General features: G+C 46.2%; 1 protein-coding gene and 1 long non-coding RNA gene across 4 annotated transcripts; one reads left to right on the forward strand and one right to left on the reverse strand.

Annotated features, from left to right (window-relative positions):
* Window positions 1-3,165: 3,165 nt before the first annotated feature.
* On the reverse strand, window positions 3,166-14,343 carry NENF (neudesin neurotrophic factor). Its single transcript, XM_010366103.2, has 4 exons — window positions 14,088-14,343; window positions 6,683-6,743; window positions 4,824-4,927; window positions 3,166-3,481 (listed from the first exon to the last, which is right to left on the reverse strand). The coding sequence occupies exons 1-4, from the start codon at window positions 14,262-14,264 to the stop codon at window positions 3,305-3,307; spliced, it is 519 nt and encodes a 172-aa protein (XP_010364405.1). The 5' UTR covers window positions 14,265-14,343; the 3' UTR covers window positions 3,166-3,304.
* LOC115899146 lies at window positions 14,315-22,966 on the forward strand. 3 transcript variants are annotated; one of them, XR_004058822.1, is made up of 5 exons: window positions 14,315-14,583; window positions 14,793-14,859; window positions 15,351-15,452; window positions 18,082-18,233; window positions 22,543-22,966. It is a non-coding gene; the product is annotated as an uncharacterized LOC115899146 (long non-coding RNA). The 3 variants fall into 3 exon arrangements; XR_004058823.1 differs by lacking the exon at window positions 14,793-14,859 and having other exon boundaries at window positions 14,320-14,583; window positions 22,543-22,965; XR_004058824.1 differs by lacking the exons at window positions 14,793-14,859; window positions 15,351-15,452 and having other exon boundaries at window positions 14,335-14,583; window positions 22,543-22,964.
* Window positions 22,967-24,874: the final 1,908 nt, after the last annotated feature.

A 24,874-nucleotide genomic window follows, 5' to 3' on the forward strand; every position in this document is an offset into this window, starting at 1 on the left:
GGCTGGCTAATTTTTTGTTGTTGTTTTGTTTTTTGTTTTTGAGAAGGAGTCTCGCTCTGTCGCCCAGGCTGGAGTGCAGTGGTGCGATCTCGGCTCACTGCAAGCTCCGCCTTCCGGTTCACACCATTCTCCTGCCTCAGCCTCCCAAGTAGCTGGGACTACAGGCACCCCCCACCACACCTGGCTAATTTTTTGTATTTTTAGTAGAGACGGGGTTTCACTCTGATAGCCAGGATGGTCTCGATCTCCTGACCTCGTGATCCGCCCGCCTCGGCCTCCCAAAGTGCTGGAATTACAGGTGTGAGCCACCGCGCCCAGCCTAATTTTTGCATTTTTTAGTAGAGACAGGGTTTCACCGTGTTGGTCAGGCTGGTCTCAAAAACTCCTGACCTCAGGTGATCTGCCTGCCTCGGCCTCCCAAAGTGCTGGGATTACAGGTGTGAGCCACCTCGCCCAGCCTAATTTTTGCATTTTTTAGTAGAGACAGGGTTTCACCGTGTTGGCCAGGCTGGTCTCGAACTCCTGACCTCAGGTGATCTCCCTGCCTCGGCCTCCCAAAGTGCTGGGATTACAGGCGTGAGCCACTGTGCCTGGCCCTTAGCAGTCGTATTTCAATAGTTTGAAATACAGAAACGGGCTCCACGCAGCAAAACCTTGTTTCCTTTTCTCCTGTTACATGGCATGGGGACTGACCCCCAGTCATCTGCAAGGGGGAAGGCTCTGTGCCCCAGGCCCCAGGAGTTCAGAAAGGGAAGGGTACCGATCAGCATTCTGGGTTCAAGGAAACACGTTTCCTCTGAGAGGTCAGGGAGGGGCTATATCTCAGCAGAAGGAATTTAAATGTGGAGAACTTCACAAATTACACCAATATCAACAACACTCCAATGCACCAAGCACATACTGCAGACAAGGCATTGAGCTTCCTGTTAGAGATGTTGAATTGGAACTTGTCAGGACTGGCTAAGAACCCAGCCCCCTGCGCTCTCCCAATGTCCTCCCTCCTTCTTCATCCCAGGGTGGCACGTGGTCACCCTAGAGTCCCCCAGCTGGGAGGAGGTTTTGACTCTGCTGCTGGTGCCTGTCAGTCCTCAGGTTTGCCCAGGACAGAGTGGTTTTGTTTTCTGGGATGCAGGACTTTCAGTGCTAAAACCAGGAAAGTCCCAGGCAAATCAGAAAGTTTGGTCACTGTAGGAGAGTGTGCTGGGCCCGCAAGATGCCCCTGTTTGAAGGAGACAGGCTAACAAACAGGCAATCACAGCAAAGCAGGTGAGTCTAGGCTAAGGGGATCACACAGGAGGGGGAAGGCTTCCTGGTACACGTGCACCTAGGCTGAGTCTTAAAAGGAGGATATGAGCCTTCAGAGAAAAGAAACCATTATAGACCTAGGAGCAGGAGGTGCATGAGGCAGACACTTCAGGCCTCCCAGGATCTGTGTGAGACTTTCTTTAGGCCCTGCAGACCTCAATGATGCAGATTCTAAGGCTGATCTGTGCCCCCTCCCCTGGGGTTGCACCCACCCTTTCTGGAGCCCACACAGGCTGCCGATTTCTTTCATACGGTCCTGGCTGGCTGACAGCCCTTGATGTGCACTCAAGGAACTGGGCAGGGTTATCCTGGGAGAGGTGGTGAGCCTGAGACCATGAGGGAAAACTGCCTTCATGGGGGCAGAGTTTGGGAGTGGGGCAAAGAGTGGTGTTGGAAAATTCCCAGAGCCTCAATTTGGAGACCTTGATCCACTGCAGAAATCTGTGTCTAAGGAGTGGAATTCTACCCACCCTGCCACCCCTACATGACGTGGTGATGTAGGGAGTGGCAGGCACGTAAGTAAAAGAATTCATCTCTCGACTGTTCCCAAGGACTTGTACACTATTTGTATTTATTTGTATATCCTGTTTTGGGGCCAAATGTCCTGATACAGACAACTTTGGCTTCCAGAATTCTAGGCCAAAAAGTCCTATCTGATAAGATCCAGGCACGTTACTCTTGGATGGCCATCAAGCTCCCACCTTCTTGAGTGCAACCCAGAGGTTTACCATTGGAGTCCCCAGCCCTGAAACACATTTAAGGTCAAACCTTGTCCTCAAAAAGTCTGAGTTCTCTTTGTGATGACTGATAAGGCAATAAGGTGGTGTCTCAAAGTGTGCCTGGGCCCGTCTGTATGGCAACTTCCTGAGCGGCTCACTACAAGCACTATTCCAGGCCATGTTCTAGAAATACTGAATCATAAGCGCTGGGGGTGGGGCCCTGGAATCAACATTTTGAACAATCACCTTAACAGATTATTCTGCTTAATGTGAAAATTCTTTCTTGGGGACAGTTGCTATTTATTTTAACAAAATACAATTTTATGTCAAGGAAATTCATCTCCACTGTAAAATGTCCAGGATCCATCTAACAACAGCATTTCTCAGCCTCAGTATGAATGAAATTTCGAACCAGATAATGCTTTGTCAGGTGCATTACAGAATGTTGACCAGCATCCCTGGTCTCGAGATGCCAGTAGCATCCTGCAGTCATGACAACCAAAAATTAAAAAAAAAAAAAAATGTTGCCAGACATCACCCAATGTCCCCAGAGGGAAAAATCCGCCCCCTCTAACTAAAGGGGCTTCCTCCTAAAATCTGACGTCAGTCCAGCATAAGGAATATGCCTCCCCATTCTTGGAATGACCTCCACCAGGCTCCGCCCACAATGACCCTGGTCCTCCTCACCAGTCTCCAGCTGCACATGCGCTGAAGCCAGTTCCCATCCTCACTCCAGCCGGGTTTCCTGCCTCCCTTCCCATCGCCCACCCTCCCACCTCACCACTCTCCTTTCCTGCCCCATCGCCAAAATGCCCCACCATCCAGCCCCGTAGGACTATGGAAGAACAACACAGCCCACCCACTTACGTGGGGTGCTGACGGGGCTCCAAGGAAATGGCCTCTGGGGAAGAATTCTCCTTTTGTAAAAATGGGATGTTTACTTTTGTTTTGATTATAAAGTGAACATGGTCACAGTTGAAAATTTGGCAAGTACAGAAAAGTACAAAGGTCGCTCAAAATCCCACTGCCCAGCCAGCTGACACTGATGTCTAGGTGTACCACTTTGGCTCTTATTGATTCCTGGTGTGCGGACAGGGGTCCCCAGGTAGACAGAACCCCTGACCAAGGACAACAGGAGGCATTTGCTCTTCCAGGGTAAGCATCTGTTTTATTCAGATCTGTGTGGCTCAGGGGCTCCAGGCAGCCAGTTCTGCAGGAGATTCAGCACCTAGTGTCTTCCTGCCTCATTCTTCCAAGAACCTGCTCCTGCAGGTGGAACATCAGAACTCGTCCTTGATGTCAAAATGGGGCTGGTCTTCAGGCTTGAAGTCCAGGTTAGGGCTGCCATCCTCATTGAGAATTCTCCGGGCTGTGTAGCCAACGATGGGGTATTTGGCTTTGTACACTTTGGTGAAGACCTCATCCAGGGCCTCTAGTTCCTTGGCCGTGAGACCCGTCTTGGGGAGAAAAGCACAAGAAAGACAGGAGATGGGGTAAGTGGATGGTGTTTGGCACTGGCCTTTCTCCATCCCTGCCTTGCCTCCCACATCCCTAATTTAAGAGAAAAGGCATCTCAACAAACCAAATAATGGACAAATGGCTTAAAAGACACTGCTGTGTGGGGCGGGTGGGAGGGTATAACATACGGGGAGCAATGCTTCATCACACTTTGCAGTTTGACTGATGCAAGAATGAAAGACTCCAGAGAGCACCATGACCATGCTGGGGTGGGGCAGGGCGTGCCCTGCTGCATCTGCATCCCCTTCCTTCCCCCACTTAATTCTCCCTCTCTCTACACTCCTCCCATTATACATTTGGCACCTTCCCCTTTCTTAAGTTCTTCATTCATTTTTGTAATATTGTTACATTCATTTTGTTATAAGTTTGGCTCATCTCAATTTATCTCAATGTCAGTTTGATGTTGAGCACTGTTGGGGGAAATTCTAGCCTTACTGTTGGGATTATTTAGACCTTGAATAGGTTTTAAAAAAAAAATTTTTTTTTTTCTTTGAGATGAAGTCTCGCTGTTGCCCAGCCTGGAGCACAGTGGCACAATCTCAACTCACTGCAACCTCCGCCTCCTGGATTTGAGCAATTCTCCTGCCTCAGCCTCCCAAGTAGCTGGGATTATAGGCATGCACCACCACACTCAGCTAATTTTTGTATTTTTAGTAGAGACAGGGTTTCTCCATGTTGGCCTAGCTAGTCTCAAACTCCTGACCTCAGGTGATCCACCCACCTTGGCCTTCCAAAGTGCTGGGATTACACGCATGATCCACCACTCCCAGCCTAAAAAATGTTTTAATGCTATCTTCTCCTTCACAGAAATATGAGCATAGAGGGAGACCTTTCTTCCCAACCTAGTTCATCCACAAAGCTACCAAGCATGGCCTAGGGAATGGGTCTCAGCGACTAATAGCAAGACCGTAAGGGGCTGAGGGGACAGGGTGGCAGGTACAGATCATAAGGAGCATTAGGTTGCCAAAGCAGGTTGGGGCCAAATTGTGACGATCACTGAGTTGGATCACAAGTTCGTAAGAGTTTGGACTTAACTCTAGGCAACAGACAGCCACGGAAGGTTTCTGAGTTAAGGTGACACGGCAGGATAATCTGTTTCAAGAAAATGCCTGGCCACCACGCCAACCGGACCACAGGGGTAAATAAGCCAGTTAGGAAGCCTTGCTCCTGCCCAGAGGTAAAAAAAAAAAAAAAAAAAAAAAAAAAAGAAATAAAGAAAAAGAGAAAAAGGCATGGACAAGGAGGTAGAGCATTTTAACAAAGGCTTATAATCTGGCTCACAGTGTCATGGGTGAGGTCTGCAGGATCCAAAGACATCTTGGCTACCCCTCTAGTGGAGTCCTTCCCAGTCAAGGCATTGTAAGGGGCTCCTCGTCCATAAAACTCTGTAGTGGGGAGGAAGGAAGAGATGTGAGTGTGGGTTTACATGCAGAGTAACCAGAAGCCTGCACATGGGGGGGCTCCCAAGGCCCCCACCCAATCCTAAAAAAGGCTCCAGGCTCACGGAGAGGCCAAACAATGGCGACATAAAGTCCAGTAAGCCACCCCAGCCAATTCCAATGGAATCAGGTTGGATTCCATTCATTCTAAGTGTGAAATAAGTCACACATGCAGGCTGAGCAGGGATTTTCAGAAAATACAAAATGAGAATAGTCCCCCTAAAACTTTTTTTTTTTTTTTTTTTTTTTTTTTTTTGAGAGGGTCTCACTCTTGTCCAGGCTGGAGTACAGTGGCACGATCTTGGCTCACTGCAATCTCCACCTCCCAGGTTCAAGCGATTCTCCCACCTCAGCCTCCAGAGTAGCTGGGACTACAGGCATGCACCGCCATGCCCAGCTAATTTGTGTATTTTTTGAAGAGATGGGGTTTCACCAAGTTGCCCAGGCTAGTCTTGAACTCCTGAGCTCACATGATCCACCCACCTTGGTCTCCCAAAGTGCTGGGATTATAAGCATGAGCCACTGTGCCCAGTCCCCCTCTTGCTCTTTTTTTTTTTTTTTAACCTAAGTGTTAATACTGAGAAAATAGTCTCTTAAAAATATAAGAGACACAGGCTGGGCATGGTGACTCACACCTGTAATCTCAGCACTTTGAGAAGCCAAGATGGGCGGATCATTTGAGGTCAGGAGTTCAAAACCAGCCTGGCCAACATGGTGAAACCTCAGCTCTACTAAATATACAAAAAATTAGCTGGGCATGGTGCCGTGCACCTGTAATCCCAATTACTCGGGAGGCTGAGGCAGGAGAACTGCTTGAACCTGCCAGGTAGAGGAGGTCACATCACTGCACTCTAACCTGGGTGACAGAGCGAGACTCTGTCTCCAAAAAAAAAAATTAAAGATGCAAACAAGAAAAATGTTCCTTCTTCTTAAATGTTGGTGGAAGCCAAATCTATTTCCATTCAGCAGTGTTTGTTATCAAATAATAGATGAACCAATACAAAACTACCTCCAAGATATCATTAGTAGTTACACTAAATGGCACTAAAATGTTCTGTAATGTTCTATAATGCCAACTCTTTACTAAAGAACACTTATCTCATTGCTTCAACTAGGGTAAATCATCAAGTTTGAATTTAATTCTACAGGCAATGGAAAGCCATGGAAGGCTTTTGAGTAATATCATTATCAGGGGAAAAAACCCCTGCTGAAGTGAAACACTGACAAAGATTAACTCAATCTGCTCATTTAAAATGGAAGGAAGGCCAGGCGCGGTGGCTCACGCCTGTAATACTAGCATTTTGGGAGGCCAAAGCGCGTGGATCATGACGTCAGGAGTTCAAGACCAGCCTCGCCAAGATGGTGAAACCCCCCCATCTCTACTAAAAATATTACAAAATTAGCCGGGGGTGGTGGTGGGTGCCTGTAATCCCAGCTACTCAGAAGGCTGAAGCAGAGAATTGTTTGAACCTGAGAGGCGGAGTTTGCAGTGAGCCAAGATCATGCCACCGCACTCCAGCCTGGGTGACAGAGTGAAACTCCGTCTCAAAATTAAATTAAATTAAATTAAAAATAAAAAAAATAAAATGGAACGAAACAGACTTACCTAATGTACCCTCCCTTTCCTCACACCTCCAAGTGCTGCTCACTCTGGCTTCTGTGCTCTCTGGAAATGAAGATTCAAAATGCCACACCACTTACCCTTTCCGGAGGTGACATCAAACACCACTCCCTTCACTGCCAAGTAGATGGGCTGATCTTCCTAGAAAGCAGGGGAGAAGCTGTGAAGAGGAGGGGAAGAGCCGGCTCTTCCAGTGCAACTTAGTTAAATCTTCTCCCATCACAAGCTGAGCAAAGAGCAGTGGGTCAAGTCCCAATGGCCTTCTGTTAAGCCTGGTCCTTGGCGAGCTTGCCACCCGCCTGGGCAGCGTCATGCCCATGCACAGAAATTTGGAAAAGTCATAAAGTCTCATGACAAGAATGTGGCAATCCTCTCCTTTATAAAGAAAATCAGGGGCCAGGCACAGTGACTCCCACCTGTAATCCCAGCACTGTGGGAGACTAAGGCGGACGGATCACCTGAGGTCAGGAGTTCAAGACCAGCCTGGCCAATATGGCGAAACCGTACTTCTATTAAATATACAAAAATTAGCCAGGCATGGTGGCGCATGCCTGTAATCCCAGCTGCTCGGGAGTCTGAGGCTGGAGAATCACTTGAACCCTGGAGCCAGAGGTTGTAGTGAACCAAGATCATGCCACTGCACTCTAGCCTGGGCGACACAGTGAGACTCTGTCTCAAAAAAAAGAAAATCAGGAACTGAAGCAAATTCATGGAGATGAAAATTCAAAAGAATAGTAAATGATGAATTACTTATCAGTCCAAATTTCCTTTCCTCTTCATCAATAGTCATACATTGATGTAACTGATACGAGCAATCTATTTTATATTTTGCTTCTTATAGGTAACATTTCTTTATATAAACATTCCCACCAAAATGACTGTCACTTAAACAGTTCCATGGGGCCCCATCTTTTTTTTTTGAGACAGAGTTTCGCTCTTATTGCCCAGGCTGGAGTGCAATGGCGCAATGTCAGCTCACTGCAACCTCCGCCTTCAGGGTTCAAGCGATTCTCCTGACTCAGTCTCTTGAGTAGCTGGGATTACAGGTACCTGCCACCACACTCGGCTAATTTTTTGTCTTTTCAGTAGAGACAGGGTTTCACCATGTTGGCCAGCCTGGTCTCGAACTCCTGACCTCAGGTGATCCACCCACCTCGGCCTCCCAAAGTGCTGGGATTACAGGCATGAGCCACTGCACCCAGCAATCTCCTTTTTTTTTTTTTTTTTTTTTTTTTTAACAATAAAACCTTTATCTCCTCCTTAAACTACTTACTTGAAGGTGTAAGTGCTAAGAGGAAGTCATATTAAAGGGGAAGAAAAGAATGTTTAGTGTTTCTGAGGCCTCAGAGTGACATAGATACCTCACACACATGCCACGCAGAGGAATGAGCTTATCAGTAAACAGAGCATGCTGTGGTGGTGAGTTCTGACTCGGTGTAGACGGACATCCACGGATAGCACAGTCCCCAGGGACAGATTCTCAGGCCCAGGAAATGGCAACTGAGAAGGAGGAGGGTGGGTGGAAGGCTTGGGAGTATAAATGCAGATGCAGGAATAGAAGTGACACAGATACAGCCAGGCACGGTGGCTCCCAGCACTTTGGGAGGCTGAAGTGGGCAGATCACTTGAGGTTAGGAGTTTGACATCAGCCTGGCCAAAATGGTGAAAACCTGTCTCTACTAAAAATACAAAAATTAGCCGGGTGTGGTGGTAGGTGGCTATAATCCTAGCTACTGGGGAGGCAGAATTGCTTGAACCCAGGAGGAGGAGGTTGCAGTGAGCCAAGATCACACTACTGCACTCCAGCCTTGATGACAGAGCAAGACTCTGTCTCCAAAACAAACAAACAAACAAAAACACACACACACACACACACAAAACAAAACAAAATCAGCCACTGCACTGCAGTCTGGGTGACAGAGTGAGACTTTGTCTCAAAAACTAAACGTAACTAAAATAAAATAACCTTGTAAGGCAGGTATTACTATACTCATTTTATAGGTGAAGAAACTGAGGGTTAGAGTTTGCATACCCTGTCAAAGGTTTCTCTGCTGGTAAATAAAAAGTCAGGAGACTCATACCTGTCTGATTCTAAGCCTTTGCCCTTCCTAGGGCAATTCTTCCTTATGGAAAACTTGAATGCCAATCTCTGGCCTGCAATTTGTAGACAGTGAAACTCTGCTATCATAACAGGTGTGTGACAAGGCAAAAGCTACCGGTGAACATGTGCAAGCGATATCTCTACCTATCAGGGCAATTTTGACAAGAGTTGAAGAAAACAAGGTCCAAAGAAAGGCACTCTGGAACACACAACCTTTTTTTCCCTATTTTCATTTTTGTTCAACACACTCACTCTGTAACCTGTTATCTACAGGAGAGGTCCTTAAAATCACCTCCTCTATACAACCCTTAGTAGAATTACTGGGAGAATGGAGTTTTAAAGAAGCACCAAGGAGATGCTGTCCAGATTTTCTTCCTTTTTTAAAATAGAGACAAGGTCTCACTATGTTGCCCAGGCTGGTCTCCAACTCCTAGGCTTCAGTGATCTTCCCAGCTCGGCCTCCCAAACTGCTGGTACTACAGGTGTGAACCATCACACCCCGCCCAGATTTGTAGCAAGCATTCAAAGAGGACTAATGTATACCAAAGATTTTTCTATTCCCATATGTGAATGATTTAGGGAGCCATGCTATGGGATCACTCTGAGGCCCTACGATGCCTAAAAGGAAAGAACTGGCTCTTGGTGTGGTAGATCCAGAACACAGTGTGGTTCTGTGAAAGACACCAGCAGCCAGGACACCCATGCTTCACGGATTTCCCATCTGAAGCTGCCACTGGAGAACTACACAAACTCCTGCATGGGTGTCTGAGCTCTCTTACCTTGAACCACACAGCGGGATGTGTGACTGATAGAGGTGGGTCCGCCTTGGCTCTCATCCAAGAAAGAAGGTTTTATATACAGTAGAAACAAGTCACTCATTGCTAGATGTTTCAGAAAGACTTGTTACACAGCCTTGTTATACAATCCACAATCCCACAGCAGTAACTCTTGGGGATCAGATATGTTTTCAATATGAGAATTTGTCAGATTTTAGAAAGGTGTTATGGGGAACATACCAAATATTATGCAATACCTCTAGGGAGGTACAAGGCAACACCCATAATCAAATATGTTAGTATTTCTTCAGTGAAACATGAACATTCACACTAAATGGGATAAAGACTAACGTAGACTCATAGCAGCTCCAACAAGGTTCTGTCACCAAGTGATTTCAGATCAAGTTGGGTTTTGCTGTCAAATGACTTGTGAAAAACAAAAATGTCTAGGTTTCAGAACTTATTAGATTTCTGTAGTGCATGAAAGGACTGTGGACCTGTTATAATGACTCTTGCTTATATCTTTAATAAGATAATAAAACTAATAGTAGCTAACATTTATTAAGGCTTACAGTGCTAAGCCCTATTCCAGGCTTATGCTAAGCCTGTGCATACCACCATCTCATTTAATGTGGCATTCACAAAACACCTGCTTAGAGGAGGAACTCTTTTTTTTTTTTTTTTTTTGGTAGTGGTGAGGTCTCTCTATGTTGCCCAGGCTGGTCTCAAACTCCTGGCCTCAAGCAATCCTCCTGCCTCGACCTCCCTAAGTAAGTGCTGGGATTACAGGTGTGAATCACCACACTCAGCCAAGTAGGAACTCTTATTATAACCATTGTGATTATTTATTTTATGTGTCAATTTGCATAGGTTACTGTACCCAGTTATTCAATCAAATACTCACCTAGATATTGCTGTGCAGGTATTTAGAAGTGTTTAACATCTACAATCAATTGGCTTTATATAAGGAGATTATCCAAGATGATCTGGGTGGTCCTAATCCCATAGTTGAAAGACCTTAACAAAGCTGGGTGCAGTGGCTCACGCCTGTAATCCCAGCACTTTGGGAGGCTGAGGTGGGTGGATCACAAGGTCAGTTCAAGACCAGCCTGGCCAAGATGGTGAAACCCTGTCTCTACTAAAAATACCAAAAGTAGCCGGGTGTAGTGGTAGGCGCCTGTAATCCCAGCTACTCGGGACGCTGAGGCGGAGAAATGCCTGAACATGGGAGGTGGAGGTTGCAGTGAGCTGAGATCGCACCACTGCACTCCAGCCTGGGAGACAGAGCGAGATTCTGTTTCAAAAAAAAAACCAAGACCTGTGGGCTACAGCATCTGCTCCTGCCTGAGGGCTTCCAGCCTGCCCCTTCTGATAGCCTGCCCTATATATTTCCAACTTGCCCAGCCAGCCCCCACGATCGTGTAAACCAATCCTTATGATAAACCATTTCTCTATCTATATATAGTTGACCCTTGAACAACACAGGGTTTGAACTGCATGGGTCCACTTATATGTGGATTTTCTTCCACCTCTGCTACCCCTGAGATAGCAACACCAACCACTCCTCTTCCTTCTCAGGATGCAGACCTTTATAATGATCTACTTTCACTTAATAGTAAATATATTTTCTCTTCTTTATGATTTTCCTAAGAACATTTTCTTTTCTCTAGCTTACATTACTATAAGAATACAGTATATAATACATATACAAAATATGTGGTAATTGACTCTATTCTTGGGTCTTGTGGTCAACAGTAGGCTATTAGTAGTTAAGTTTTGAGCCAGGCATGGAAGCTCACCCCTGTATTCCCAGCACTTTGGGAAACTCAGGTGGAAGAGTTGCTTGAGCCCAGTAGTTCGACACCAGCCTGGGCAACACAGGAAGACCCCATCTCTACAGAAAATTAAAAAGATAGCCAGGTGTGGTGGTGCATACCTGTAATGCCAGTAACTGGGGAGGCTGAGGTAGGAGGACTGCTTGAGCCCAGGAGGAGGCTGTAGTGAGCTGTGTTCCTGCCACTGCACTCCAAGCTTAGCAATAGAGTGAGATCCTGTCTCAGAAAAAAAAAAAAAAAAAAAGAAAAGAAAAAAGAAAAAAAATTGTAGTTTTGGGGGTAGTCAAAAGTTATACATGGCTGGGTGCACACCTGTAATACTAGCTGCTTGGGAGGCTGCAGCAGGAGGATTGCTTGGGCCCAGGAGTGCCAGGCTGTAGTGCACCATGACTGTGCCTGTGAAAAGCCACTCACTCCAGTCTGGGCGACACAGCAAGACCCTGCCTCCAAAAGAAAAAGTTACATGCAGATTTTTGACTGCATGGGTGTCGGTACCCCAAACTCCTGTGTTGCTCAAGGATCATCTGTATAGATATAGATATCCAAATGGTTCTGTTCCCTAGTGAAACCCTGACTAATGCAAATATAGTACAGATGAACAAAGTAGAGACTCAGAGAGGTTTAGTAATTTGCCCCAAATCACACAGCAGAACAGGGACTCAAAACCAGGTAGGATCCAATGTATTATACAAATTGTGACACTTCCGAGTCAAAGGGGGTGTTATTAATAATTATCCCTGGATAACAGGCATAGACCAGAACAATCTAGGTCAAACAACAGCTCAGCATAGCTTGAACCCACTGCACTCAACTGCCTGTCTCGTCCCTCACTTCCCTCCTCTCTCTGGCTCCTTCCTTCCACCTACAGAGATCCTCAGGCTCCACTCCCAAAACAATTGTTTCCTAACCCTGTTTCCATCTCAAGGTCCTCTCTCTGTTTCCCTCAGTTAAATTTCAATCTATAACATCAACATCAAAAAACCAAGGGTCTTTTCTCAGTCCTCATCTTGCAGTTCTGGCACTCTTGCTGTAACCTCAGTGGTGAACTCTCTCTTTCCGTAGATTTTGTGCCAGCGGTCCCAAAGATCATCGGGTCAGTTGGAGTCCCTAGAAGGAAGAGTCCAAGAACTCAGCATATAGTTCTACTCACAGCTGGCAAGGAAAACACAGAGGTAGAATCTAGAGGAATCTATGTGTAGGTTTCCTATGCTCTCTCCTTCCCATGAGGAAGAGTACACTCTTCCCCCAGGAACAAAACTTGACAACATGTGCCATTCTTCTGGCAGAACATTCTTCTGCTAGAGATGCCCATTAGACTCAGCACCCGAGGTTTTCAATGGAGGCTGGTCACATAGGGCACACTCTGCCTAGCATATACAGTGTTCAATACTAACCTCACCATCTGTATATAACAGCCTAGACAAGTGAGCCCACCCTTATTGGGTGAGAAATCCAGACACCAGACAAGTCCTATCCTTGCAAGCAGGATTTTCTAAGGAGAGCAGGCCTGTCATGTTAACTCTTTTCTGCACAGATACCTGGACTCTGAACCATCTGGTTCCCTCTGCTAAAGGCAAAAAGGCATCCCTTAACATCCTCACATCCCAGCCATGTCTCCCTCCCTCGGTGTCCTCACTGACTCATGGTTCTAAACAGCCTCTTCACAAATGATGCCCAAACTGGCGTCACTGCCTAAGGGCCAGGTTTCTGATACCCCCTTGCAATCCCAGTCCATATAAGGCCAATTAACTCAGGAATTAGGGAGACCAGGCCAGAGGGTTTTGAAAAACATCAGGCCCCTTCCTGTTCTACCACTAACAGGTGGCAGGCCTCAGTTTCCTTATGTGTAAAAGCAGGAGATGGGTTCCTGCCAGCTCTGAAATGCTACGGTACTATGACCTCACCCCAATGCTGTTCCCCCGCTCCGCATTTAATATCAGCACCCCAGTGGTCCTTGTCATGAGCAGCATCTTGCTGCCACACGACACAGCCATCGCACCAGTCCCAACCAACCCAGGTGGACAGGTGGTTGTGAGTTTTCTGGACGCCTGTAGACTACTGATTGACGTGTGTGGGTGTCTGTGTGTGTGTGTGTGTGGTGGGGGTGTCTCTATTGACATGTGTGGGTGTGTGTGTGGCGGGGGGGAGGAGGGGAAATCTCTAACCTCCAGTTCACCCTCTATGCTTGCTTCCAGCTTTGGGTGAGCCCCAGGGGCACAGGCATAAAAGTGGGTTTGAGGAGTCCGAGGCAGAGGAGGCCTGGGATACAGGAGCAGGAAAAGGAAGTGCAGGCAAAGACTGGCTTATCCCAGAACCTGTCCTAATTCCTACCTAACCCAGGGAGCAGACTTTGCTTCCCTCCCTCCGTCCCCCGCCACTCCCCACTATGCATGGGCACAGTAAACACCTCAGCTGATGCTAACATGAAAACCAGAAAGTTCTGAGGTCTGTACGCAGATCATCAACGAAAAGGCGGCTAGAGGGGTAATTTCCCGGGGACGGAGGGGGAAGCTCAAGGTGGGGTATGCGGGCAAAGCGGGGCGCTCCGACTGTTGAGGACTCGCCCTTACCCCTCGGCCATCCGTCCGGGCCTAGATAGAGGAGGCCCAGCCGGCCCGGGCAGAGCGCGGAGCCGGGGCTCCGGAAGGGGGCGCCCGCCGCGGGCCGCGCGTCCCCCAAGCTTCCTGGGCCGCGGGCGCCTCCTGGGTCCCAGCTCGGCTCACCGCAGACCGGACGCGACCCCGGGTCCCTCGGCCCGTGCCGCCCCGCCTACCTCCTCCCCGCCATAGCGGGCCAGCTCCTCCTCGGTGAAAAGCCGCACTGGGGGCCCCCGCTCGGCAGGGCGCGGAGTCTCCCCAGCCCGGGCTGTGGGCAGCCGAGAGGCCAGCGCTAGGACCAGGGCCAGCGCGGTTAGCGGCCGCAGCGGCCGCCCCGGCGCGGGGCCCGCCATGGTGAGCGCGCAGCGCTTGGCAAGGCCAGCCAGGGCGGCGAGGTCTCAGCACGCCCGCCCGGCGGCCCGGAGTCCCGCCCCACGCCCAGAGCGGGCCAGAGGGCGGGGAACCGAGAACCCCCGCCCTCCGGGCGCCTCTTGCGCCTCGGGGTGGGGTGGCAGGGCTATTTGGGCCGCGCAGCTGGAAACCTGGGAACTAGGATTGTAATCCTGAACTCCTAAATCCAAACTGCAGACTGGAAGTTACCAAAAAAAAGTCACAGTAGTTCCTTGATCAGATACAAAGATGACAGAGCCCGACATACCAGGACCTGGAAAGGTATATTTCTAAAATAAGACCCCTGCTTTTATTTTTGGCTGACTTTTTTTCTTCCTAGTTGTGTTTAAGTTTCTGGTTCCCAAGGAGATTTTTGCAAAGGGTAGGGTGCTGTCACCGATATGCCCTGAAATAATAATAGCTAACATTTGTGCCAAACTTTGCTTATTACTTTATGCAACAAATATTTTTTGAGTACCTCCATGTACCAGGTCACTGGGGACTCATCACTGAAGAAGACAGATCCATTCCCACGTGGAGCTTACATTGTGTGGGCAGGTAAACAATAAGATTCTAAGTATTATGTTAGATGGTGGTGAATACTAGGGAGAAAAAGCAGGGCAAAGAGATAGGGAGCACTGGGATGGCCATTTTATTTTATTTTATTGTTATATATTTATTTATTTTTGAGACGGAGTCTGTCACCTAGGCTGGAGTGCAGTGGCACCATCTTGACTCACTGCAACCTCCACCTCCCGGGTTCAAGTGATTCTCCTGCGTCAGCCTCCAGAGTAGTTGGGATTACAGGCACCCACCACCATGCCCAGCTAATTTTTTTTTTTTTTAATTTTTAGTCAAGATAGAGTTTCACTATATGCTGGCCAGGCTGGTCTTGAACTCCTGACCTCAAGTGAACCATCCACCTCATCTTCCCAAAGTGCTGGGATTACAGGCTTGAGCAACGGTGCCTAGTTATGGGATGGTCATTTTAAATAGGCAGGTTAGGGAAGGCCTCACTGAGAACATGGTATTTGCCTAAAAATCTATAGGAGGCGAAGAGGGGGTCTAAAGGGAAGAGCACTTTGGTCAAAGTAACAGGCGCATAAATGCGGAGAATGAGGATACCCGGCTTGCTGGAGGATCAAGGGAAGGTAAGAGGGGTAGATGAAGTCAAGAAGGAAGTGGGTAAGGGAGTGGGGGTGGATCTTGAAGGCCTTACAGGTCATTTTCGAGACTGGCTTTTACTCTGAGTAAATGGAATAGAGGAATTAACAGAAAAGGGGTCTCATTCCAGACCTGAGAGCAGTTTCTTAGATGTCCGCGGCAAAGAATCAGGGCAAGTTGTAGAGTATAATAGTCAAAGTAGTTTATTAGAAACTATTCCGTTTCTAATAATAGTACTACTCTATTTCTGAGTAGTATCCTTGCTTGCAAGTAGTACTAAGCAAGTATTGCTTATATAGGAGCACCCCTGCCTTCAATGTAATGCTTGCTTTTATAGGGCTACAACTAGTGTACTTTATTACAAAGGCCTATGATCAACTTGTGACAAACTATTAGTATTGTCATTCTCTTGTGTAACTATTGATTTCAGGGAAAATTTATGGGTGTACTGTTATCTCTAGAGTGAAACTCATTATTTTTTTTTTTTTTTTTTGAGACGGAGTCTGGCTCCGTCCCAGGCTGGAGTGCAGTGGCGCAATCTCCGCTCACCGCAAACTCCGCCGCCTCCTGGGTTCACGCCATTCTCCTGCCTCAGCCTCCCTAGAAGCTGGGACTCCAGGCGCCTGCCACCACGCCTGCCTAATTTTTTTGTATTTTTAGTAGAGACGGGGTTTCACCATATTTGCCAGGATGGTCTCGATCTCCCAACCTCGTGATCCGCCCGCCTCGGCCTCCCAAAGTGCTGGGATTACAGGCATGAGCCACCGCACCCGGCCTAGAGTGAAACTCATTTTTAAACTAAGAATGCCTTTTTTCCATTATCTCATTTCCTCAACCATAAACATCTTGTGAAGAGTGCCTATCTTCCTGGGAAAGTCACCCAGCAGGTTTGGCTTTATCTGACCTTTATTCAAGATGGAGTCACTCTGGTTAGGACACTTCTGGCATAATTCCCTCCTCCTTTTTACAAGGAGACCCTTAATCCTAAGGGATGTAGGGGGACAGAAATCCATCTTTAGTAACTTCTTCAAGCTGAACAGAAGTGATGATATTCCTGCCTAACCATTAGGATCCCTTTGCGTAAAGTAGAGAGCTAGCCAGTCAGAAAGCATCTGTGTAGTGAGGACCAATCCTACATAATTCTAAGTCCTGGAAAAAGGTGAAATCTAGAAAATTAATGTGTTAAATTTAAAGAAGCATTGAGTAAGCATAACTTTTATTCCTACATAAAAAGTACAATGCAATATATTCCACAGCACAAAACAGAATGGATAGAATTATCCCAAGCATGCTAAACAAAAAAAGTTTCCCAAGGACTAGACAGCTGTTAGAACCAAGCTGATATGGGGTCAACTGACAACGTGTCAATGGCAGAGATGTGGGTGTCTAAGTCTTTTGTGGCCCGAGTAATATTATGTGAATAGTCTGGAATATATACATAGCATTCTGTTTTGATTATAGTACAAGTTCCCCCTTTGAGCTGCTGTTAACATGTCCAGAGCCATAAGGCTATCTGTCTAATTTGAGATGTTTCTTCAGTCAAGAGGGTAAGGACATGGGGTATATTATTGAAAACTGCAGCTGTTTTTAGCTACAGCTTTGACTTGAAGTTCCATGTCAATTGTGGCTGCCTGTGGGGAGAAGTTAGTGTCAGGCCTCTGAGCCGAAGCTCAGCCATTGTAACCCCTGTGACCTGCACATATATGTCTAGATGGCCTTCAGGAGCCAAGAAGTCTGGAGTAGCCAAAAAAACACAAAACAAGTTAAACAGCCAGCTCCTGCCTTAACTGATTGACCAATCTTACGACATTCCACTGTTGGGAGCAAGCCCCCCAAAATCTGCCCATAAACTGGCCCCAAAACTGGCCATAAACAAAATCGCTGCAGCACTATGACATGTCCATAATGGCCCTAATGCTCAAGCTGGAAGGTTGTGGGTTTACGGGAATGAGGGCAAGGAACACCTGGCCCGCCCAGGGTGGAAAACTGCTTAAAGGCATTCTTTTTTTTTTTTTTTTTTTTTTTTTTTTTTTTTGAGGCAGAGTCTCGCTCTGTCGCCCGGACTGGAGTGCAGTGGCCAGATCTCAGCTCACTGCAAGCTCCGCCTCCCGGGTTCACGCCATTCTCCTGCCTCAGCCTCCCGAGTAGCTGGGACTACAGGCGCCCGCCACCTCGCCCAGCTAGTTTTTGTATTTTTAGTAGAGACGGGGTTTCACCGTGTTAGCCAGGATGGTCTCGATCTCCTGACCTCGTGATCCGCCCGTCTCGGCCTCCCAAAGTGCTGGGATTACAGGCTTGAGCCACCGCGCCCGGCCAGTGCTTAAAGGCATTCTTAAGCCACAAACAATAGCATGAGTGATGTATGTCTTAAGGGTGTGTTCCTGCTGCAGTTAACTAGCCCAACCTATTCATTTAATTGGGCCCATCCCTTTGTTTCCCATAAGGGATACTTTTAGTTAATTTAATATCTGTAGAAACAATGCTAATGACTGGTTTGCTGTTAATAAATATGTGGGTAAATCTCTGTTCAGGGCTCTCAACTTTGAAGGCTGTGAGACCCCTGATTTCCCACTTCACACCTCTATATTTCTGTGTGTGTGTCTTTAATTCCTCTAGCGCTGCTGGGTTAGGGTCTCCCCAACCGAGCTGGTCTCGGCAAGTAGCACCCAACGTGGGACCTCGAATCCAGGCCGAAGGGTCGCCAGAGCCACGGTTGGAACGGAAAACTAGCTGGAGGACACCCGAGTACTCTTAAAGTAATCCCTGTGGTGAGTAAGAAGGGGAGCTCAGAAGCATCAGGGTAACAGTAGGACTGGTTTGCGTTCTGGTTCATTTCACCTTTGAACTTTTTAACACTGATAATGAAGAGGAACAAGAGTATAGTGAAGTAGCAGAAGAGATTACAGAGCATGTTTATTTGCCAGCTGAAGCTAAAGTGGCAAAGGAAGGAGAGGTTCATCCCTACCCTTCTGCACCCCCTCATTATTATTTTGAAGAAAATGACACCCCCAGATCTTTTTTTTCCAGAGGACACAGGGCAAAAAGTAGTTGCCCTAGTGACTGTTTGAGCAGCACCTTGAGCAACTGCTCTTAGTTCTATTCAGGCAGCAATTCAGCAAGCTAGATGAGAGGGTGATTTAGAGGCCTGGCAGTTACCTATTAGAATACACCCCCCAGATCAAGAGGGAAATATGATAGCTACATTTGAGCATTTTCCTTTTAAATTACTCAAAGAATTAAAACAAGCAATAAATCAGTATGAACCAGGTTCTCCTTTCATAATGGGACTGTTAAAGAATGTTGCTGTTTCCAGTCGGATGATTCCTAGTGACTGGGGCACTCTTACTCGAGCTTGTCTAACTCCTGCTCAGTTCTTACAGTTTAAAACTTGGTGGGCAGATGAAGCTTCCATTCAGGCTGCTTGCAATGCCCAGGACCAACCTCAAATTAATATAACTGCAGACCATCTTTTGGGGGTTGGCGGCTGGCCTGGTTTAGATGCACAACTGGTCATGCAAGATGATGCTATAGAACAGCTTAGAGGGGCGTGCATTAGAGCTTGGGAAAAAATCACTTCAGGTGGAGAACAATACCCTTCCTTTAGTGCTATAAAACAGGTACCCAGAGAACCATATGTTGATTTTATAGCTCAGTTACAGGAGTCTCTTAAAAGATGATTGCAGATTCAGCTGCTCAGGATATAGTGTTGCAGTTATTAGCTTTCGACAATGCTAATGCCGATTGCCAGGCTGCTCTGCAACCTATCAGAGGGAAAGCACATTTAGTTGATTATATCAAGGCCTGTGATGGTATTGGAGGTAATCTGCATAAAGCTACTTTGTTGGCACAGGCAATGGCAGGACTGACAGTGGATAAAGGAAATACTCCATTTCCTGGAGCTTGTTTTAACTGTGGGAAGCATGGTCATACTAAAAAAGAACGTAGAAAAAAATTAGCAAGTCAGGCCACCAGATAGGGGAAAAAAGAAAACTGTTGAGCCTGAGATATGTCCAAAATGTAAAAAAGGAAAACACTGAGCTAGTCAGTGTCACTCTAAGTTTGATAAAGATGGGAACCCGATTTTGGGAAACGCCATGAGGGGCCCGTCCCGGGCCCTGTTCTAAACCAGGGCATTTCCAGCTAAGGCCATTCCCTCACCCCTGTACAATGTCTGTCCTCTGCTACAGCCTGTAGTGCCACAGTAGATTTATGCTGCACAAAAGCTGTGAGCCTTCTGCCTGGGGAACCCCTGCAAAAGGTCCCAATAGGAGTCTGTGGACCCTTGCCAGCAGGGACAATAGGATTACTTTTAGGAAGGTCTAGTGTAAGTTGAAAAGGCTTACAAATACATACAGGAGTCATTGATTCAGATTACAATGGGGAAATTCAAATTGTTATATCTACTTCTGTTCCCTGGAAAGCAGAGCCAGGAGAGCACATAGCACAGCTCCTGATTGTGCCATATGTGGGAATGGGAAAAAGTGAAATTAAACGAACAGGGGGATTTGGAAGCACAAATAAACAAGGCAAAGCAGCTTATCGGGTAAATCAAATTACTGATAAACATCCTACCTGTGAAATAACTATTCAAGAAAAGAAATTTTAAGGTTTGGTAGATATGGGAGCAGACATTTCAATAATTTCTCTGCAGCACTGGCCATTCACATGGCCAATTCAATCTGCTCAATTTAACATAGTTGGAGTTGCTAAAGCCACTGAAATATATCAAAGTAGTTACATTTTGCATTGTGAGGGGCCTGATGGACAACCTGGGACTATTCAACCAATTATAACTTCTGTACCTATACATTTATGAGGAAGAGATTTATTACAACAATGGGGAGCACAAGTTCTAATTCCAGAACAATTATATAGCCCTCAAAATCAACATAGAATGCATGAAATGGGGTATGTCCCAAGGACTAGAAAAAAATTTGCAAGGTTTGAAAGAACCGCTTCAAGCAGAAAAACAAAGTTCCCGCCAAAGATTAGGAAATAATTTTTGATGGCAGCCACTGTTAAGCCTCCAGAACCTATGCCTTTAAAATGGTTAACAGATAAGCCAATTTGGATAGAACAATGACCGCTAAGTGAAGAAAAACTGGAGGCTTTAGAGAAATTACTTGCTGAACAATTAGAAAATGGGCACATAGCTCCAACATTTTCTCCTTGGAATTCTCCAGTTTTTGTAATTAAGAAAAAAATCAGGTAAATGCAGAATGTTAACTGACTTAAGAGCCATCTATTCAGTTATACAACCTATGGGAGCATTACAGCCAGGATTGCCTTCTCCTACTATAATTCCAAAAAAATGGCCTTTAATTGTCATAGATTTAAAAGACTGTTTAAATCTAAAAAGACTGGCCGGGCGTGGTGGCTCAAGCCTGTAATCCCAGCACTTTGGGAGGCCTAGACGGGCGGATCACAAGGTCAGGAGATCGAGACCATCCTGGCTAACACGGTGAAACCCTGTCTCTACTAAAAAAATACAAAAAACTAGCTGGGCGAGGTGGCGGGCGCCTGTAGTCCCAGCTACTCCGGGGGCTGAGGCAGGAGAATGGCGTAAACCTGGGAGGCAGAGCTTGCAGTGAGCTGAGATCCGGCCACTGCACTCCAGCCTGGGTGACAGAGCGAGACTCCGTCTCAAAAAAAAAAAAAAAGACTGTTTCTTTACTATCCCTTTAGCCGAGCAAGACTGTGAACAGTTTGCATTTACAATTCCTGCTGTAAACAATCTGCAGCTGCTAAGCATTATCGTTGGAAAGTGTTGCCACAGGGCATGTCAAACAGCCCAACAATTTGCCAGAGGTTTGTAGGGCAAGCAGTTGAACCTACTTGTATAAAATTTTCACAGTGTTACATTATTCACTATATGGATGATATACTTTGTGCTGCCCCCACTCAAGAAATATTATTCCAATGTTATGATCACTTGCAAAATTCGATTTCTCATGCTGGTTTAATTATAGCTCCTGTCAAAATTCAGACTACTACTCCCTACTCCTACTTGGGGACCTTAGTAAATGACACTACCACTATGCCACAGAAAGTAGCCATATGTAGGGATAAATTAAAAACATTAAATGATTTTCAAAAATTACTGTGGGATATTAATTGAATATGACCTGCTCTAGGCATTCTTACCTATGCCATGAGTAACCTGTTTTCTATCCTTAGAGGAAATCCTAGTCTCACTAGCCCTCGGCAATTAACAAAAGAGGCTGAGGCAGAGTTACAACTGATTGAAAAGCAAGTCCATAAAGCTCAGATAAATAGAATAGGTCCAGAGAAGACTCTAGATTTGCTAATTTTTTCAACTCAGCATTCACCTACTGGTGTTATTGTCCAAGAAAAGGACTTACTAGAGTGTCTTTTTCTTCCACATATTACTTCACAGACTCTAACTCCTTGTTTAGATCAAATCGCTACTCTGATAGGGATTGGGAGAACTTGGATTGTTAAATTACATGAACATGATCCCGGAAACATTATTGTCCCTCTCATGAAAGCACAAATACAGCAAGCATTTATAAGTAGTCTTACTTGGCAAGCCCATTTAGCTGACTTTGTGAGTATTCTCGATAATGGTTTTCCTAAAACGAAGCTGTTTCAGTTTTTGAAATTAATTGTATTCTCCCTAAAATAACTAAATTTAAACCAATTGAAGATGCTGAGAATGTTTTTACAGATAGGTCTAGTAATGGTAAAGCTTCTTATTTTGGCTCAAAAAGTAAAGCTTTCCAGACGTCCTATACTTCAGCTCAAAAAGCAGACCTTGTAGCAGTGATTGAGGTATTGACTGCTTTTTATATGCCTATTAATGTGATTTCTGATTCTTCATGTGTGGTTCATTCCACGCAGTTAATTGAAAATGCTCAGTTATGATTTCATACAGAAGAACAATTGATGACAAAAACAAAAAAAGAGGAGAAATAGGGATTATAGGACAGCCCATACACAATTGAATCTAGCATTATTTGGTGAAAAGATCCAATAACGAAAAGGTCCAATAATACAAAAATTAAGAAATAGGTAAAATAATAACTTGGGGTAGAGATTTTGCTTGTATTTCTCCAGGCCAAAATCGACAGCCGATTTGGATACCATCCAGACACCTAAAACCTTATCATGAGCCATATGCCAAGGAAGAGACTCTGGGAGCATCCCGAGGACCCCCCAGTTGCAGCCATGTCGAGACTAACGCTGAGGAGGACCCCAACTGTCACGAGCAACGTGCATCGAACACAGCCACCCACCTGGGACAGATCAAGAAGCTGTCACAGATGGCAGAAGAAAACCTAAGGAAAGCCAGACAACCAGTCACAATGAATAATTTAATGGTAGCTATGATAGCGGTTATCACCACTGCCATGAGCATTCCTTCAATAAGGGCTGGTAATAATGCCTGGATGCAATCACTCTGACACAGTTACACATGCTTTCTGATCTCAGTATTTACCAGAATAAATCTGCTCCTATAATTGAGGCATACTGCCCTTAAAAATCTATTTTGTAAACAGGATTGGACCCAGTGTAATGCCCAGACCCGCGATGACCCGAAAGCAACCACCAGAGTCCAGAGACAAAGCCAAGTGGCAGGGATCGCTTTATTTCGAGTTTGAACTCGGTTCCCTCCAGCTAGGTATCAGATCCTAGGGAGAGACCCCGAGCTCGGTGTTCAGCCGTCTTTTATAGTCAGACACAAACAAGTTACAGCAAGTTACAGAGTCACTGGGGATTTTTACAGTTGTAGGTTTACAATTGGCTGACATTTAAAGTTAAACATTAGTCAGTTGTTCATTGGTTCCTGCCCTTTGACCAAACCACAAATGGCCGCTTGCCCTGCTAGGGGCTTTCCAGATAACCTTGTTATTTTAGCATTAAGGGGAATTTCCTGACTTTTCTGACCTCTGATATTCAGTATTTTTCCACTCCTCATAAACCCCTCTCTCTAGTATCTTCAGAGCCAATCTTGGGTCTTATATGTCTGACTCGGAAGTCTCGGTGAGTACAGGTTGGTACTGGGCTCTCAAGACCATAAGCTGGACAGTGTTGAGTCTTTCTTTTACAAAGTTTGTTAATCTGTTTATTATACATGGTCCTATAGTGAGTAAGAGAAGTATACTTATGAATGGTCCTATGAGGGGCACTAGAAGGGAGTACATGGAGGAATTCCACCAGCTGTTGGCAGCAGAGGTGAGTTGTTGTTTCTGCAATTCTAGGCTGAGTTTATGTAGTTGTTGAACTCGTGTTTCTACGAGTCCAGATTCATTTATGTAGAAACAACAATCTTCTCTGAGGAAAAGACAGGTCCCTCCTTTTTCGGCCGTTAACAGGTCTAGTGCACGGCGGTTTTGTAAAGTAACTTGGGCAAGGGAAGTCAATTGTCTCTGTAATGAGGCAAGGGATTCGGCGGAAGCTTCCATAGCCATGGAGAATTGATGAGAGAGTTTTGCAGTGCTGATAAGGGAGTGACCTAAAGCTCCCCCGGCTAGTCCTGCAGCAACTAAGGACGTGGTGAGTGAGACTCCGGCTACTAGAGGGAGGAATATAGCTCGTTTTGGTCTAGGAAAAGGGGCGGAGTCCCACCTGGAAAATCCTGCAGGGGTGCGCAAGGTTAGTTGGGGGACTAGCGTGACAGGGAGACACAGTAGGGTTATAATGGCCTGAGTGGAAAGGTTCTTATATAGGGTCCCATTGCACCAGAAGAAAGAACCGGGAGGGGCAAAGAGCGTTGAGTTGGGAGTGGAAGTTGTATTACAGAGGGTAGTGCTGGCATTTGAATAACAAAAGGAAACTTGTGTCTGTCCAGGGTTTAGGAACAAGGGGACGTCAGGGATCGGGGGTGGTATGTGGCTATTGTTAGGGTTTAGGCTGAGAGAAGCGTTAGACGGGCCTGGAAGTGGAACTGCGGTTAACGGCGGTCGCCCTAGAGCCGCGCAGAAGAAGCATGCAGAGAGATTGCCTAGGCCAGTGGCGTTTGCGATTTCTAACCCTTCTCTTAATAGGGATAACCAGGAAAAGGGGCGGGTAGGAGTTAAAGTTGAAAGCTGGACATTTAATTTCCTTTCCTGGTTCTGTATAGCCGCGTGTAGGGTGGTCTGGATCTGAACAAGGGAACGCCAGAGAAAGAGATGGCTACTAGGCCAGGTAGTTCCTGAAGTCAAGTACGTAGCCCCTTTTTGCTGGGAAGTCCAGCAGGAGTCCCAGGGGTCCCAGATAACCCAGGTATAGCCTAATGTGGTTTTAAAGAAATTGTGTGACTGCCACGTTTGACTGGATAGGGACTCAGAAGTTTTTAGGATTTTAATGGTGTGGATTTTGCAGGACCTATATGGACAGCCGACACTTTGTTCTACCCATAAGTTATTACAATAAGAGAGTGTTTGGTCAAAGAGGAAACAAATTG

This window comes from Rhinopithecus roxellana, chromosome 8 (assembly GCF_007565055.1).
Source record: "Rhinopithecus roxellana isolate Shanxi Qingling chromosome 8, ASM756505v1, whole genome shotgun sequence".
Lineage (NCBI taxonomy): Eukaryota > Metazoa > Chordata > Mammalia > Primates > Cercopithecidae > Rhinopithecus > Rhinopithecus roxellana.